The 17,836-nt window shown below is 44.6% G+C and overlaps 1 protein-coding gene across 16 annotated transcripts in view; it reads right to left on the bottom strand.

Moving 5' to 3' along the window:
* DAB1 (DAB adaptor protein 1) overlaps positions 1-17,836 on the bottom strand; it is a 911,827-nt gene that overhangs the window by 12,846 nt on the left and 881,145 nt on the right. For 15 of the 16 annotated variants that reach the window (XM_051857724.2, XM_051857725.2, XM_051857727.2 and 12 more), the window contains 3 exons: positions 10,153-10,701; positions 6,430-6,557; positions 5,955-6,065 (listed from right to left, as the gene is read on the bottom strand). In XM_051857724.2, coding sequence (XP_051713684.1) covers positions 5,970-6,065; positions 6,430-6,557; positions 10,153-10,701 — 773 coding nt within the window. In that variant the 3' untranslated portion in view covers positions 5,955-5,969. The remainder of the gene's footprint in view (positions 1-5,954; positions 6,066-6,429; positions 6,558-10,152; positions 10,702-17,836) is intronic. The other variant, XM_070078442.1, reaches the window with a different exon arrangement.

Raw genomic sequence — 17,836 nt, 5'->3', positions numbered from 1 at the left:
AAGGGACACTGAAAGGCTTTTCTGAGTAAGCTTCTGCTTACCAGGAGTGGACTCTGGATCTTGGGTTATTCCTCTCTGGGGACCCTAATGAAGTCAGTGTATTTTAGGGATTCCTATCTTCCCTTTGTCAGCTGGGAGTAAGGACAGCCGAGGGCAGGGATGCTGTTGGAAGGTCTTCTTGGAAAATTGGATCTTCCAATCTGTAGCTGTGTGACCTTGGGCAAGTTAGAGGGTTCTAGAGTATCAGAGCTGGGAGGGTGTGTGGGAAGTGTTCTGCAGAAGGGAAGCCATCTGCCTCACATCACACAGATAGTGAGTTGGAGAGACGGTGCCAAAATTCAGGGTCATGGTGGTGTTTGAAAGATCCTGAGTTATTTGATATGGGTCTAGATCCAAATCCTAGCCTTAATGCACATGAATCTTAAGCTTTCAGCAAGCCACTAACCTCTCTACTTTACCTGTCCTATTTACAAATTTGAATAATAAAAATACTTAGGAGTGTTCCCAGAGGACTCAATCAGGTGATGTTTATCAAAGTGCTAGTATTTTAAAGATATATCTTATTACAAGTAGTAAATGAACAGTGATTACCTTGGCAGAGTGATTCTAAAGAGAACATGAACTAAATAAACCGGGGTTAGCAAATGGACTTCCAGTAGCCAATTCTGCCAGCTGCCTCCTATAAATAAAAGTACTACTGGAACACAGCTACCCCTATCCATTTACATGTTGCCTTTTGCTCTCTCCGGCTTACAACTGCAGAGTGGCTGTGATGGAGATGGTATGCCCACAAAGCATGAGCAGTTACAGAGTTTGCTGACCTCTGATCTAAGGGCACCAGCGAGCTCATTCTACTTGCACTTCCTACTCCAGCGGCTGAAAAACATGGTGAAATCTTCATATCTAGCTTTGATTCCTCTTTTGACCTCTGTAAGTTGTATCAGCAGCTTACTGGTAACTCAGTTGGATAGCTTAAGTTCAACTGGTCCCAAAGTGCACGTGACTTCTTACTGCCTAAGCTTGCTGCCCAGCATTCCTACACACAGTGATGAACACCATGGCAGGAACCCAGGTGTTACCCTACGTGATCTTCTTCACCTCCTAGGTACCTGCAGTCTTAATCACCTGCCTGTTCATCTGTTAGATATCTCTTGGTACTAAACCTGCCTCTCCACCTGGGCCCACAGCGCCATCAGCCAGCCAAGGCCAACTTCTGCCTCAACTGCTGCAACAGCATTTTTTTTTTTTTTTTTGGACAGGCAAAGTGGACAGTGAGAGAGAGAGAGAGAGACAGAGAGAAAGGTCTTCCTTTTCCATTGGTTCACCCTCCAATGGCTGCTGCGACCAGTGTGCTGCGGCCAGCGTGCTGCGGCTGGCGCACCGCACTGAGCCGAAGCCAGGAGCCAGGAGCTTCTCTTGGTCTCCCATGCAGGTGCAGGGCCCAAGGACTTGGGCCATCCTCCACTGCACTCCCTGGCCACAGCAGAGAGCTGGCCTAGAAGAGGAGCAACCGGGACAGAATCCAGCGCCCCAACCAGGACTAGAATCTGGGGTGCTGGCGCCGCAGGCGGAGGATTAGCCTATTGAGCCAAGGTGCCGGCCAACAGCATTTCAGATAGAGGCCCACGGGAGGGGGACTCTCCATGGAAGCCTGAGGAACTGGGGTATTGTTCCCTCCAAAAGCTCAGACTAGGGGGCGGGAGCTGCGGCATAGTGGGTTAAGCCACAGTGTGCAAGGCGGGCATCCCCTATGGGTGGCTGGCTGAGTGGTAGCTGCTCCACTTCCTTCTAATCCCTGCTAATGTTCCTGGGGAAGCCCCTGCACCTATGTAGGGGACCCAGAAAAAACTGCTGGCTTCGGTTTGGCTCAGCATTACAGCCATTTGGGGACTGAAACAGCAGATGGAATACCTCTTTCTCTGTCTTTCCCCCTCTCTCTGTAACTCTGTCTTTCAAATAAAATAAATAAATCTTTAAAAACAAAAACAAAAACAAATTTAAAATATCCAAAAGTTTAGATTGGGCTTGCCTCTGAGTTCTTTGTCCATGAAAAGGAAAGATTGTTTTAAGACTGTTGTTTGGTTCTATTTAAAAATAAAATAATAATAATAATAATCCCAAATATATCTTTTTTTACTTTCAAAGCTTACAAAGCACTTTCATACTCATGATACCATTTGACTCCTGGACAGCCTGGGGGGGGGGGTACCTGATACAATTACCTATTCTTCACCATATGAGAATTAAACTTTTGCTTGAGGTCACCTGCTTTGCAGCTGTAATTTAGACTCAAGCCCCTGACTGAATCTTTCCTTCTTTCTTTCCCTCCCTGCTGCTTCCTCCCTCTTTTATTTCTTGCTTTTCCTTTAAAGAGTCTCCCTCCCAAAGCATCTGAAGTCCATTTTTCTTTTCCTTTATACAGTAGATAGCCATGAGGTAATATTTCATATGTCTTGGGTTCCCTCTACGAAGATCAGTATTAAAAAAATGACAGCGACTTATTATTTATGGCAATATCTATTGTTACTCAGGGAGACAGACCAAAGAATTCCCCATTGTTATAGATGTTACTTTGACTTGACAGCTGGGGAAGTCTGATAGGCAGTTTATTTACTTAGCCATTTAACCAAATAAATGTTTTCATCTTTCTTTCATCTCCTCCAAAGCTAACATTTCACCCTTAAAATTGCTCCAGCAACACATCAGTGAGGTACAAATTACCTGCCATTCCCACACTAGCCATTATAATATTATTTTGGTTCCTTTTTTGCCCATTGACCCACTCTCTCGAAGACATGTGATTCTCCCAGATGGAAGGATGCAGGGGGAAGTGAAATAATTGAAGATATTTTCCTTTATTGCTAAAACAGAAGTACGATTTGAGATTGGTCCTGAAGCTTCCACCTGTGGGGACTGAGTCCGTCTGTTTCCCCTTCCTCTGGCGTGATATGGCTTTGACTTACAAACAGATGTCATTCCTGCTTACCTTGAACTGTGCTAGTATTTCTAATAAAAAAAATTGCAGGAGATAATGGTTGCAAGGGTGATAAGAAGTAAGGGACCATTGCCTTCCAACTCTATGAAAGCAGAGAGGAAATAAAGTCGTGGACATAGCTATTCCTGCATAGTATCCCTTTTCCAAATGTCTGGAAAGGCATGAAGAACTTGCTATCAGTGAATTTCCAGTTGGGTGGCTGGGTGAAGGGGATGGAGACAGAAAGATCAAACGTGGCTTGTGCCGCTGTTGAGGGAGGGACTGAGAAAAGCTCCCTTTGACTTCCTTGTGGGTGTCACAGAATTTGTGTCTGTACAGCTAGCAGCAGCCCCTTGGCACGCATTCTTAATAGGGAACTGTGAAACGTCCAGGCTGAGCTTTCAAAGGGAAGCAATCACTTCATGAGAGCTTACCGTGTAGGCCTCCTCTGATGTTGGGAGTACTTGCTAAGACTTACATGTGAATGTAAGATTGCTCATTTTTGGGGAAGAGGTGACCTCTAAGGCTGAATCTGTGAGGTCCTTCTGATTAGAGGGCAGTCAATCCAAGCCAAGAGCCAAGGACCAGCCATGTTTTTTTTGTGTGTGTGTTTCTCCCACAGCTATTTTGAGGCATATAAATACCATCGAAAGACAGAAAATACCCAGCAAAACCTCCCTGTCAGTGATTTTATTCAACGGGAGGACTAAATGTACACAATACAAGGTAGTGGAGAGCCAACCTTCACTGAGCACAAATGATACAAATGAGGCCGAGGGTTCTGCTGCTCGCTGTAGTGGTAAGGGTGATGGTAGTAGTGGCAGTAGTGGCGGTCATGACAGTGGTGCTGCTGCTGATGGCAGTGGTGGTGTTGATACAGTGGTGAATATAATGATGGTGATAACATTTACTGGGTGCTTTATATGTGCCAGAGACGGGGCTGAAGGTGCCATATTCATCGCCTCATTTTGTCCACAGAATAACCCAATGAAGCCCACACTATTTTTATCTGTATTTTTTCAAGTGAAGAAAATAAGATTAGAAAGTGAGTATGAAATCTCGGTAGGATCACATAACCAGAATGTGGAGAAGCCAGATTTTGGACTCTGACAATATTACTGTAAAATTTAAGCTTAAAGTTGAGTGCTAAATGGCTGTCTCCAGATGCTGACATATGCTATTCCAAATAATACTATGGATAAGAAAAGCCCCTGCTAGCAAACACAGAAATCGAGACTCACAAGAAACTACAGTGCTTGCCCCAGGTTTTCCAATCTTAAGTAGCTGAGCTAGGATCTGAACTCAAGCTCCAAATCCTGAAGTCTTGCTACTGTATCATGCTATGCCCATTTACAACTCAGCCATGGCTGGGGGTACTGCATAAAGCATCAAATGCAGAACAGAAACAAGCCCCGCAAAACAGCTCAGCTTGAGTGATTTTCTCAAGCTGAACAGGCTCAAAAAGATGAGGGTTTGATACATTGATTTACAAATGGTATAAGTCATCTTTGATTTTTAGAAGAACTTCAATTTGAAGATGATGTTTGCTGCTATCCTGATGAATGGTTCCTGTCACCTCTAGTTCATTCACCAAACTTTTCAAGAAAAGTTGAGCACATAAAATACAACATATGCAAGGGACAGAAAACCTTGTGGGGAACCATTCCAAGGCATCCGCCCATAATCCCCAACTACTCCCTCTCCTGCAGCATTGACTTTACCTATAATAGATTAGATCCCAAAAAAACTTTGCAAGACTGAATTTTTGAATGGGTATTATGTGGTTTTCCATGGTATGATATATCATTATGTGCTGTTGTACTGACATAAAATGTGGCCAAATATGCAGTATGCTAAGTTTTTTTTAATCATAAAATCCATTAACAAAATGCGCTTCCCAAACACTGTGTCAGCTTTCAATAAGTGTCACAGTGACTTACACTGAGAATCCATTTATGAGCAGTGAAAACTGTTTTCCATTTTAAGGGTTCTGGCCATGCTGCTGGGGAGTGAAAAAAGGAGCTCTCTGGGGATGGCTTTGCAGTCCTCTATGTTTATGGAAAACTAGAAAAGTATCTGAAAATTGAACGCATTTGTCAAGGAGTGACCTTAGAAATCATGTGTAGGTAACAAGGTGTACTTCTGTCTCCTGAGAAGCTTTGCTTCATCAGCTCCTCTTTCTTGCGATCAAATCAGATGTACTGAAATTCAAGTGCCAAAAGCCACTTCTAGTAAATGTAAGGACACCTCTCTCCGAGTAGCTGCTGATGGAATCTGAAGTGACTCCGTGCAATCCACATGCAGTAGCACAGGTGCAGACGGCAGAGCCGACAAGTGAACGCTCCACATCTTTGGGCTTTGAATTTCACTTTCACGTGAGAAAGAGTGCAGGCCCTTTCTGGCTACACAAAAGGGTTACTCAGATCTTACATTTCGATCAATCTTATTTCAAGCACTGCTTGTTTTGCTTCATAGTCTGGCTTCTCAGTGTGTTTGACTGGTGACCCCTTTAGATCTGCGGAGTGCAGGCAAACGCAGTGACATTTTGCTTAAAAGAGTAAAGCACATGCCACTGAGAAATTATCAGAGTGGGCAGAATGTTGATGATTTCAGAAACCAAAGCTGCAGTAAGCAGTACTGGCCGTGCCCCATTCTATCACTACCACCCACTCAGAACATATCATTAATAAAATAATGGGACCATTTCAGTTCTTCCCCTTATCCCCACCTCCCGGTAGAAGTCAAAGGCCATGCATCCACGAGGAAACACAAAGTGCAAAGCAGACACCAAGCAGGGAAAGGTGGTACAAACACTGGTAACACAGCTCAGGCAGAGAGAGGTGGTGTGAGCATCAGGATACAGCTCCAGCAAGGAGGCAGACAACATGAACTTCGGGAATGCGACTTCAGAAGTGAAGAACTAGAGACAGGGAAGGCAGCTAGCTTAAGGGTGGAGGAGATAGAAAGGATAGGTACCTACCCAGACCCGCGCTTTCTAGCTACCGGCCTGTGGACTTAGAGTGTCGCCACTGGGCTCAGCACTGGGTTCCCCAAATGGATCGCTGCTGGATGAGGCCTGTGACCCATCAGGCTAGAACACAAAAAAGATAAGACTTTGCTGTTTTCTCTTTCCAACAGCTGCAAATATAAGACAACTTGGAATATTTCCATGCAGTACATACAGTTAGTGATTTTAAAGAAGGGAGCAATTTCAGCTCGAGGATGTCCCCTACCCTCGTAAGAACTTGTAGTCACAGCTTCATAAAAGGACAGTGCTTTTTGCCGACTCATATGAACATAAAAGAAAGCCCCTGAGCAGCCCTTTAAGAAATGTGGAGTCTGAGTCAGCATTCTTTGCTATATAGGCTTCTGCATACATCATCATCAGTCTCTCCCCAAGGAAGTTTTAATTCGAAGGGAAAACGAAACCAGACAATAACCAAGTGGTGACTTACAGCTTCTTGCTCTTCACTTTTGCTGGGACTTTCAAAGCCCTCTTCAAAGATGTCATCGGTGGTAGGATCACTGGCGTGGGATGCAGATGATTTGGATGGAGAACTCTGTCTAGGGGCAGGGGTTGGAGCTACACAGAGACCACAAAACAAGAAGAAATGCTGTGAGTGCCTGGCTGCAACCATTTATTGCCCAGGGATCTACTTATATTCAAGTCAACCCCTGCACTCGTCTTCCCATGCCAACCTTAATCAGCTGAACGTCTGAGTTTCCCCTAGGTACGTATTTATCTTGGGCTCCCACACACTCGATGGTAAGGAAGGAGCAGATCCACATTGATGGGTAAGGCAGTAGTTCTCAAGGGATGGTCCCTGGGCCAAAGCATGTGAGCATCATCTGGGAATTTGTTAGAGATGAAAATTCTTGGTCCCTATGACTCATTTACCGAATCAGAAGCTCTGTGTTTTAAGAACCCACCATGCATACTGAAGCTGAGAACTATGGGGCATTGGCTTGCATTCTTTGACGAGTTAGCCATGTTAGAAGTTTTATGGACAGTATCTTTAATTCCCATAAACCTTCTCTGAGGTAGAGGTTATCTCAGTTCTACAGATCAGGAAAGGCAACGTTGCTACTTTGCTCATGGCAACTGGTAAAACCACATTTTGAATTCTGGCACATAGTAGGTACTGAATAAACAAGGACTCAGTACTCTGGGGAGATGGCTGTGGCTGATGGCAACTTGAGTCTATAAGGATCTGCATTTGCTGTGCCGACCTTCCTGCATGTCCCTTCTCTCATTTGTTCCAGAGCCTTATAACAGATCTGTCATTTCAAAGCACTCTTCTTCCAATAATTTCTAATTTGGCACAGAAAATACCAGTCACTGGCTCAGTCCCAAGTGAGGAGGAGGCATGGCTTGACTTAGTAGCTGCATTTCAAAAGGCATGGAGAGAGCCGTCCCCATTATCACATTCCTGAACTTGGAAAATCTGGCACTTTATGAAACAGTGAATGACTGCAAAACCTAGTGTGTACCTTTTGCCCTGGTGAACCTGTATGAAGGGTGGGAATGCTACTTCCTCATGTTTTATTTATAAGGTGTCATTGACTCAGACACTACTAGGGACTTCCTGTTCATTATTCTCCCTAATATAAACAACTTCTAGGTGTCACTGAACTTGTTTTTTTTCCAGATGAAAAAAAAAAAAAAAACACCACAGTTTAGATTAGTGAGCTGATTTCTCAGGGTTAACACAGCAATGAAACAGCAGCCTTGGGTTTCAAGACTGTCTGACACTGGTACAATTGGGTGTTGGGCTCTTGCTATTTGAGGCTCACTTATGTTCTAACCACTCAAAATATTCTTTAGAGGGTATTGATGAGTACGAGACTATAAAAACTAGTTTTACTAATTTTCTTTAAAATAATACACTTGGCATTTTTTAATTTGAAAGGAACTCTGTTTTATTTTGGTTATATCTAACAAACTAGTTACAGTGGGTTTAAAGCTAACTAAAAACACCCTGATGGACAGCAGAGGTTTAATAAACATTAGCTTAGTGGGATTCTAAATAGTGTTTGAAGTGGTTTATTGTTTACTAGCGGATGGGAACCCAGGCTGAGCTGCCAGTTCTAATAAGTGTACTGCTCATACGTAAGCAAGTAAATCAACGGGGAGCATAAACAGGAGTTTATTGACACATGTGTCTTAACCCTTAGAAGGTTTTACAGAATATTTGTGTACTCTAAAACAGCACTTTTCACTTTGGGGTGATTTCATCCTCAGGGGACATCCGGCCATATCTGGAACCGTTTTTGATTGCCACAACCGGAGGGAAGGTATGCTACCTGCATTTAGTATGTAGAGTTCAGGGTTGCTGCTAAACACCTAGAATGTACCAGAAAGTTGCCCATAGCACATAGTTTTCTGGCCCAAAATGTCAATAATGTCAAGGATGCAAAATTTTGCTCTGCAGTAAGAGTAGCTGAATGGCCTTACTTTGTTCATTTAGTTCTCTACAACCTTTCCCAAATGCCTCCAACAGGCTATGCACTCTGTGAGAATTATGGGAAGTGTAGGATTGTTGAAGACATATTCCCTGTCCTCAAAGAACTTAAATTTCTTTCACTTGTAGCAGACACACAAGCCCACTGACAGAGCAAGCTTTGTTTTTAAAAGGTGCTTGCTTACTTATACAGGGCTTTCTTTAGCACTTCATTTTGTATTCATTATTCTTCATTGAAGCTCGTTGAGTTTGAGTACATGGATCACTGTGTAGATCATACAGCCTGAGTGCACTCTGAAGGCATTCATTTTCAGAATAGCATGTGAACCTGGCTGGAATGACATAACCTAATTGCATTAACATTAGATTGTTTTTTGACAATTCACTGTGTTGGCCATGCAGTGATCCATATCACCTGTGACAGTAATGAAAATGCCAAATGCATTGTACCATGAGCTTTTTCTTTTCCCTTTTCTATAGTCAAGGTGCAGACTGGGTCACAGATCACCTTCCCCAAACTGTGTTGAATAAGCATACTTGTGCTCAAGCGTGTCTGGATCCTGACTTGGCTGCATGGTTACTGCTTTCTAGATGTTTGCAGCAGAAAAGTGAATTGGGGTAGAATCACTGACTGCAAGAACTAGAAGGAGGCACACTGCTCGTGCAAATCAATTCACTTATTTTACCAATGTCACACACGGAGTCTCAGGAAAGTCACATGACGGCCCAAGGACACAGTTTATAATGGAGGAGCCAACAGTAGAACCCTGGGCCTGGACTCTGCACAAAATCACTGAATGTTGGTAACACTGATGCTGGTAGTACTTCAAATGTCATTAGCCTGATAATGTTTTGCTACATGTACTACTGAATCCTTTTAGTACTCCATAGCCTTGGACACATGAGAAACCGCCACCTACAGAAATCAAATGACCCACCCCACAGTACAAATCTGCTCAGGAATAAAGGTAGTCCCCAGGTTCTTAGTCCAGCACTTTCTGTGCAGTCACTTTTTTCTATTTGACTACTAGAAGCTCTGAGACAAAATCTGGACTCACCCCTAATAATGGTACAAGCTCTAAGGCTGCTGCAACTCTGCACTAAGTTTCCTCCTGATGTTAATTTTCTAATCTAATTTTTAAATTTGACCCCTAAAAATATAGATTTTCACATTCATTATTCATTTTTATATCAGTTAAAACCTGTATATCATAAGCTTGAATACACATAAATGAATGAACGAATGAGAAAACCAACAAAATCCTAAGAGACAGAATGACACAGTGGAAACATACTAGGCTTATAGTCAATTGAAGCAGTCTGGTATCTCTGTCTTTGAAGCTTACTTTCATTATCTGTCAAACAGGTTTAACAGAACCTGTCATAAGTATTGATAAAAGTCTTAAAACAGACACAGGGCATGTAGAGAATGTGTATCCCAGTATGCCTTCGGTGGCACCCAAACTGGTAACTATTATTACTAGTAGCAATCTCAACAGACAAGATGGACAAAACTTAGACGTGTCTTCCGATGGTCAGAAACCTACAGCACCACTCACTGCTCCTGTGTCTTTTTGTACTTGTATACTTTGATCTCTTTTTTTACCTTTCCCTTTCTCCACCTAAAGACACTAACAAACCAAGATGAATTCAGATACAAGCAGCTGTCACTTTATCAACGGAGTAAATCCTGCGTCTTAAGTGAGGGGCACTCACGTGAGTTGGTCGATGGCGTGGTAGAAGTCACGGGGGTCAAATTCAACTGGGAGATGTCAAAGTCATCACAGTCGTCCGTATCCTGCGCCACCCCGACTTTGTTGAAGTAACTGGAGAAGGCCTCTGAGGTACAGGTGAGGGAGGGCTGGTCGGGTTTGCGGGAGGGCACGGGCGGAGGCTGAACCATCTGGAAATCCTTGAACATTTCCTTCCCCATTTTCTGCCTGGGCTTGTCGGTCTGTGGACTTGACCTGGTGGAGTCACTCGTGCCTGGGACGGTGGCGAGGGGGGTGAGGGGACCTTGGAACATGGCAGCTGGCAAAGGCATAACAGTTTGTGTGGGCATGAAGGCGGCTGGCGGAAACTGCCCGGCCACAGCGGGCCAGGGCTGCTGGGTGGCAGGAAAGAGACCCGGCTGGCCCCATGCGATGGGCTGAGCCCCCGGCATCACCTGAGCGACTGGTGGCTGAGCACCCATGGCGAGCTGCTGCTGCACGAGGGGCTGTTGGCCCCAGAACGAGGGGAGGACGGCGCCCATTGCCACATAACCTGGAAGGGTGGGAAGGGAGAGAAAGCAGAATGCATGCATTCAATGATTGACAGAGACATACTGAGCAGCTACCAAGTACCAGGTATCTAGGGACTGGGATGCCAAGAAGAGGAAGAGAGAAGTTCATGAAGGCTAACCTAGAGAAGTCCAGAGGGGACCCAGCTCCTAGGAGACGATTCATCAGCAGAAACTCGAACACACTGAGGGAGCAAGCTGGGTACATATCTGGGACATTATAATAGCATTTCCTCAGTTGTTAAAGGTTTCTGAAATCTGCCAGCCCACGAGTCTCAGTAGAAAGAGAGAGGACAGTTCACAGGCATGCCTGGGTTATTCTCTTGCTGCTCCTCCTTGCTAGAGCTAGGATTCTCTCCATTGCTTCACCTAAGAGTCGGTCGCTTTGCTGTAAATGCGGGTGTGCATACTTTCTACTGAGCACTGAGGCACTGTGCAAAGTGATTAAGAACCCAAGTGTAGGAGTTATAAAGGCCTAGGTTAAAACTCAGGCTGCCACCCCTAATCTCTCTAATTGCCACTCTTAGGTTCTATGTCTTTATCTGTCAAATGGGCACACAATATCTTCTGTCCCACTGGGTTGAACACTGAGATTACATATTTATTTCATTCATGACCATTCAGCAAATGTTAGCTTTGGGGCTGGCGCTGCTGTATAGAGGGTAAAGCTGCCACCTGCAGTGCTTGCATCCCATATGGGCAATGGTTCGAGTCCTGGCTGCTCCACTTTTGATCTAGCTCTCTGCTATGGCCTGGGAAAGAAGTAGAAGATGGCCCAAGTCCTTGGGCCCCTGCACCCGCTTGGGAGACCCGGAAGAAGCTCCTGGTCCCTGGCTTCAGATCGACGCAGCTCTGGCCATTGTGGCCAATTGGGGAGTGAACCAGCGAATGACAGACCTCTCTCTCTCTTTCTGCCTCTCCTCTCTCTATGTAACTCTGACTTTTAATTAAAATAAATAATAATTCTTATAAAAAATGCTAGCTTTGATTAGGTATGATTTGAATCAGGCTAAGCCTACAAAGTACTTAATATCTTGCTTGAATACAGTGAGAGGCTTTATATGCGATTTCTGTGTTATTATGTTAATTTTAGAGAATAAAATAATGAAGGTTGTTACCTAGCCAGGGGCATCACATATAGTGGTAGTTACAGGTTGGGAAATGTAAAACTTCAAGACCTGTACTTGCGAATTTTTCATGGTGATTGTATGCTGTACTATTTTTTCCAGTGAGATTTGTACATTTTAGCAGAAGCACAAGTACCACTTTTACAAGAATAATAGTAATGGTGTTAACTTCCACTTGTTAAGTGCCTATCATATGCCAGGTACACTATTAGGTGTTTTGTACATTCACAAAATCCCAGCAGGTTAGCTACATTATCTTTGCTTTAAGAATAAAGATATTGATGCCTAGAGAGGAAAAGCAACATGCTTACAATAACTTAGGTGGCATGAGGTAGGATCAGGATCTAAACTGAGGTGGCCTGATCCTGAAGACAGTGTTCTTTCTCTGCCATGCTGCTAACTCAGATGGCCAAGGTCATGTCTGATTTTTGCCAGTCAATGGACCTTGTCTACCGCTGACTTGTTTTGTACATTGCAGGCCTGTAGGATATTCACATGCTTCCAATGGTCCCCACCCTTCTCAGACAGCACAAAGGCCACCTACACACGTGCAATTGAGCCTGGGGGACATGTAATCAGGCCAGGTAGAGGATCTAGAAGCCAGCTTTGCCTGACCTCTTGAAACAAGTGTTTTCCTGATTGTTAGAAGGATTTGTAGGTGCAGTGTGGTGAGATCAGGACAAAGGAAGCAGTGGATACAGATATCCCAGCAACTTCCAAAGGGATAAAGGGGTAGGTGCCATGGCAACTACCACATCCTGGATCATGTCAACGACTCTGGTGAGCCCAAACACTTGTGTACAGGCTCCAGTCTGAAAGCCACCAGCCCTTCAATGGACTGATAATGGATACAGCCAATATTCAAGGCCTAGCCATTTCCCTGCCAGGTGTCCATTTTGCCCCTTATGCCACAATATCCCTGAGAAGAAGCTGCAGAGGCGCAAAGAGAGGACACACAGGCTTTTTGGTAACTGACCTAGCAGTGTTAGATGCTTCACAGGATTCAGCAAACACAACTGAGAGTACCCTTGTAAGATGAGTTCGTCCAGACGCACTGAAGCAAGGGTGACAAGCAGTGGCAAAGACCTCTCAAGCTTGGAAGCTGCTTACACTGCTTTGCCTATCACATACTAATGCAGTGACGTGAATCTCTCAGCAGAAAAAGAACTGTGCAACCCTTTATTTTATTCTGATTTGCTTTGCTTTGGCTCATTGGTTCTCAGCGGGAGTGCTACTGACCCTAGGGGTGATAAGTGAGTCTGTGGCTTGTGTCTTGGTTTCCATAATTGCAGGGGGTTGCACTACTAGCTTTTAGGGGGCTCAGAGCATTGTTAGTGGATACCTGTGATGTGTGCACAACAGAGAAGCACTCTACAAACTTTCAATGAGTACTGGGGCCTAGAATTTACTTTGAATTACAAGGACACTTGGTTTCTTTACCAAGCTTTGGTGTACTTTGTTTACCAACTTTTGGTGTACTTAATTTTCCAGGAGTATGACAACTGCGTACATGGAGGAAAGTCTGTGTTTTGTTTTGTCTGGAATACAGTCAAGAGTTGCCCACCATTTTGGAAAGTGGTGGTCTCTGACAGAAACACTTCTCATGACGGCCAAACGAACGGAACACTCCCATATCAGCCTCTGCTTGTAGTTGTGGCTTTCAATGGTGATTCACCAGACTACTTCGTTTTTCTCATGTGTTCACGTCTGAGAATTTCTTTATTGAAAATACGTTTTTAATTATGAATTAGCTTTCTTTTCTATTTACCTTACGTTCCAGTAAAGACATTACATTGGTTTTAAAAACTGTGTTGGCAGGTGAAATCATCTATGATTTCATTTGCAGACACCAGAGGACACACTGCAGATATTCATTATGAAATGGGGTGCTGGTCTGACAGGTGGAGACTTATCTATGGATCTTCCAGCCACCCCAGGCTTGATGCCCATTTTGGCGAATGGGCAGAAGGCTTCCGTCTCCAGCTGCCTCCTTTTTGCTTGGCTTCCATTCCACCCGCCTCACTGCCAAGGAGGATGTTCTAAAATGCAAATTTGGCACACCATTATTCTGAGCATAAGGCTCAGACGCCTTCACTTGGCTTACGAGCCCTTGGGGGTCAGCCCCCTTGGCCCTCGCATCACCATCCTCAATTAGTGCCCTCACTGGCACCTTCCCTTCTGCAGCTAGCAAGCAACCTAGTGTCTCTTGTCTCCAAAGGTCTGTCTGCCTGGCAGGCCCTACCCCTTATCTGTTCTTTGACACTCAAAGGCTTTCTGCTGAAAGCCTTCCCTGCCCTCTGGGCTCAGCTGGTCCATCTCCGGCACTGTCCCCTGTGATCACATCCTTCACGTCACCCATCACATGATGTTGTAATTACCCAGTCATTCTATCTTCCCTAGAAAGTAACTGCTCATTCTTCTCTCTGTACCTGTCGGTTGCGGACACACCTTAGGAGCTCCAAGAATATTTGAGATTAGAAGCCCCACAGAAGGGTGGGCGAGCCATGGAGGAATTGGTGCCTCTACCACATTGTTCCAAGTGGACAGCTGAACTCCAGCATCCATGTGTTGTGATCTCTGATAATTCTGTTGGTGGCAGGCTTTTCCCCCCTCCCCTCTTTTTTTTCTGTTCTTCACAAGGAACTAACAGATGGGCTGTGCATACTTTTCTGGAGAGAGCTATTAGCACAACTCTCTGGCTTCCTGCCATCTGCTCCAGACCAGAGTACAATATTCAAAAGCAGAGGGTAATTGGGTATCGTGTTTGGGAGCTTGCAGGCCTCATTCACTTTTCCTGGGGGGGTCCTTGCAGCCTGGGCTCTCTCCATGCCTGTGTACCAAGAACCTTTGGCCACATGGCATAGTGCACAGCTGGTGGGACACCTCAGCAGCAGGATTGTGGTGGCCCTGGACCGGGGGAGCCCCTTGGTGGCTGCCACTGCAGCCACTTAACAAGGGTGTTAACGGTTTACTTGCTAATGTGGAAAAGCACTGGGAGGGGGTGCCAAGGAGCATGTGCTTATGCCATGAGTTGAGATCAATCAGAAATTTCCTTGCTGGGAAGTGAAAGGCAACACCTGCCTTACTGCCTTGCAATTAGATTTCTAAAAGGTGTTGAAAATTACAGTTTATAGCCAGATGTGCACACCTGGGGATACCTCATTATTTGAAACAAGGAGAGGGGGAACCAGACTAAAATAACATAAGAAGACAGAAAATGGAGAGATCCCTCCAACATTTATATAGAACTTACAGGATCCCTCCTACGTACATTATTTAATTTTACTCATTCACTCACGCACTCATTCATTCAAAAATATCACTACTGGGTGCCAGTCACTGTTTCAGTCTCTAGAAATGCAGTGAAAAATGGAGCAGTTGAATAATGTTCTGGGGCCGGAACATAGTGGGTAAAAGCTACTGCCTGCAGTGCCAACATCCCATATGGGTGTCAGTTCGGGCCCCAGCTGTGCCTCTTCTGATCCAGCTCTCTGCTATGGCCTGGGAAAGCAAGTATAAGATGGCCCAATTGTCTGGGCCCCTGGACCTGTGGGAAACCTCGAGGAAACTCCTGCTCCTAGCTTTGGATCAGCTTAGCTCTGGCCACTGTGGCCATTTGGGGAGTGAACCATTGGACAGAGGACCTCTCTCTCTCTCTGACTCTGCATCTTGGTAGCTCTGCCTTTGAAATAAATAAATATTTTTAAAAAGGCTGAGAACTTGAACTTTAATATTTACACTTAAATGACTGCATTCCAAGAAGGTCAATAAAAACATATGGGTAGGACAAGATATTTTCTTCTACTGTACATGCCAGAGTAGTAACAAAAATGAAACTTTTGGGGCTGGTGCTGTGGCATAGTGGGTAAAGCCACTGCCTGCAGTGCCGGCATCCCATATGGGCGCGGGTTCGAGTCCTGGCTGCTCCACTTCCTATCCAGCTCTCTGCTGTGGCCTGTGAAAGCAGTAGAGGATGGCCCAAGCCCTTGGGTTCCTACACCCACGTGGGAGACCCGGAAGAAGCTCCTGGCTCCTGGCTTCGGGTCAGCGCAGCTCTGACCATTGCAGCCATCTAGGGAGTGAACTAGGGATGGAAGACATCTCTCTCTCTCTCTGCCTCTCCTTCTCTGTGTAACTCTGACTTTCAAGTAAATAAATAACTCTTTAAAAAAATGAAATTTTCCACCAATTATCTAAAATATGCCTACATTTTAAGGTGCTTAATTTTATTTTCTTTTTTAATTCCCCTGATACTGTTTCAAAGTATGTGTACTTTTTCGCTCACCAAGTTATAAAGATAAAGAAGCTCTGACTCTGACGGCTGAAATAATTTGCTCAGGAGTCTAAAACATATTAAAAAAAAAAAAAACAGAGCTAGTATTCAGATTTGGCCCATCATGTTCAAAAGCCCCCAGCAGGAAACCAACCACTGCATAGGGGTAACTAAGTCCACTCCTGTCTCTGAATCACCGAGTGACAAGTAGACAGGCATTCAACAGCCACAGAGATGGAAGAGGCCAGTTTAGAGAGGAACACCCTAGATTGATGAACACTGAAGCATACTTTAAATATATTTCAAGTGGGGAAAGAAAGCAAAAATATGCTAATTGAAGTTCATTTTAGACACATGTTCTAACATTGAAACCTTGCAGGTAATATACCGATTGTTTCAACAGTGGAAGGAACCAGATCTGGAAGCAGCTTATTCTCCTTGCAACAGTTCTGGTTGAGCATTAAGATTAAAATCCAGGTATTCGAAGCCCCTAATCTGGCGCAGGTAGGGAGAAGGCCCTGAATGGTATTCTGTCCAACAGGAAAGGTCCTGTTGGTGTTTTTAATAAAATGCTAGGGCCAGAAGAGCTATGGTATTACATCCCAGTGTCATCTTCTCACCTAAAGCAAAGGGAATGAGACTAGGAAGTCTCAAAGTGTTCCGTTAACCATTAACTCTAAAACCCGCTCTAAGACATTAACTCTAATACCTGTTTGAGATCCGCCTTAGACCTTGCACTCTGCTTACATCTCACCTGTGCAAGAGCCCCTTCTGACCACAGTCCTCTCACACCTGCTCACTTTTGGGATTCTAAATCCCCCATACCCTGCTTGATGCTTTCATTTCTCCATATCACTTATTTTCTAACATACTACACAAATTGTTTATGTGTGTTACTACCCATCTCCCCAACAGGAAGGAAGTGCTCTCTCTTGGTTTCTTTTTTCTCTCTCTCTTTTTAAAGATTTATTTATTTATTTGAAAGTCAGAGTTACACAGAGAGAGGAGAGGCAGAGAGAGAGAGAGGTCTTCTATCTGATGGTTTACTCCCCAATTGGCTACAATGGCCGGAGCTGTGCCGATCTGAAGCCAGGAGCCAGTAGCTTCCTCTGGGTCTCCCATGTGGGTGCAGGGGCCCAAGGACTCGGGCCTTCTTCTACTTCTTTCCCAGGCCATAGCAGAGAGCTGGATTGGAAGTGGAGCAGCTGGGTCTTGAACCTGCATCCATATGGGATGCCGGCACTTCCGCCCAGGGCATTAACCCGCTGCGCCACAGCCGGCCCCTCTCTCTCTTTTAAAAATAAAACAACGGGGACAAAGCATAGATATTCTGAACACAAAACAAAACACAGGAGAGTAGTACATTCTGTTGGAAAACTTTAATCATATTTCCAATAGCGTTATATTATAATATTGCCAAAGAAATTTTTTTAAAAAAATCTCTCTTCTTCTATCTCTCTGTCTCTGTCTATCTCTCTCTCTATCTTCATCTCTCTCTCTCTCTCTCTCATACACACACACACATACACACATAAAACACAGAGTTTCCATCTGTTGGTTCACTCCCCAGATGCAGGTCTCAGCCAGGTAAAAGTTGGGAGAAAGAAACTCAATCCAGGTCTCCCATGTGGGTGGTGAGGACCCAACTATTTGACCTATCACCTGCTGCCTCTCAGATGTACATTAGCAAGAACTGGAGTTGGGAGAAGAGCCTGGAGT

This window comes from Oryctolagus cuniculus, chromosome 7 (genome assembly GCF_964237555.1).
Source record: "Oryctolagus cuniculus chromosome 7, mOryCun1.1, whole genome shotgun sequence".
In the NCBI taxonomy this organism is placed as follows: domain Eukaryota; kingdom Metazoa; phylum Chordata; class Mammalia; order Lagomorpha; family Leporidae; genus Oryctolagus; species Oryctolagus cuniculus.
Note: the sequence above shows the minus strand (reverse complement) of the source record. Positions and strands in the feature narration are given on the sequence as shown.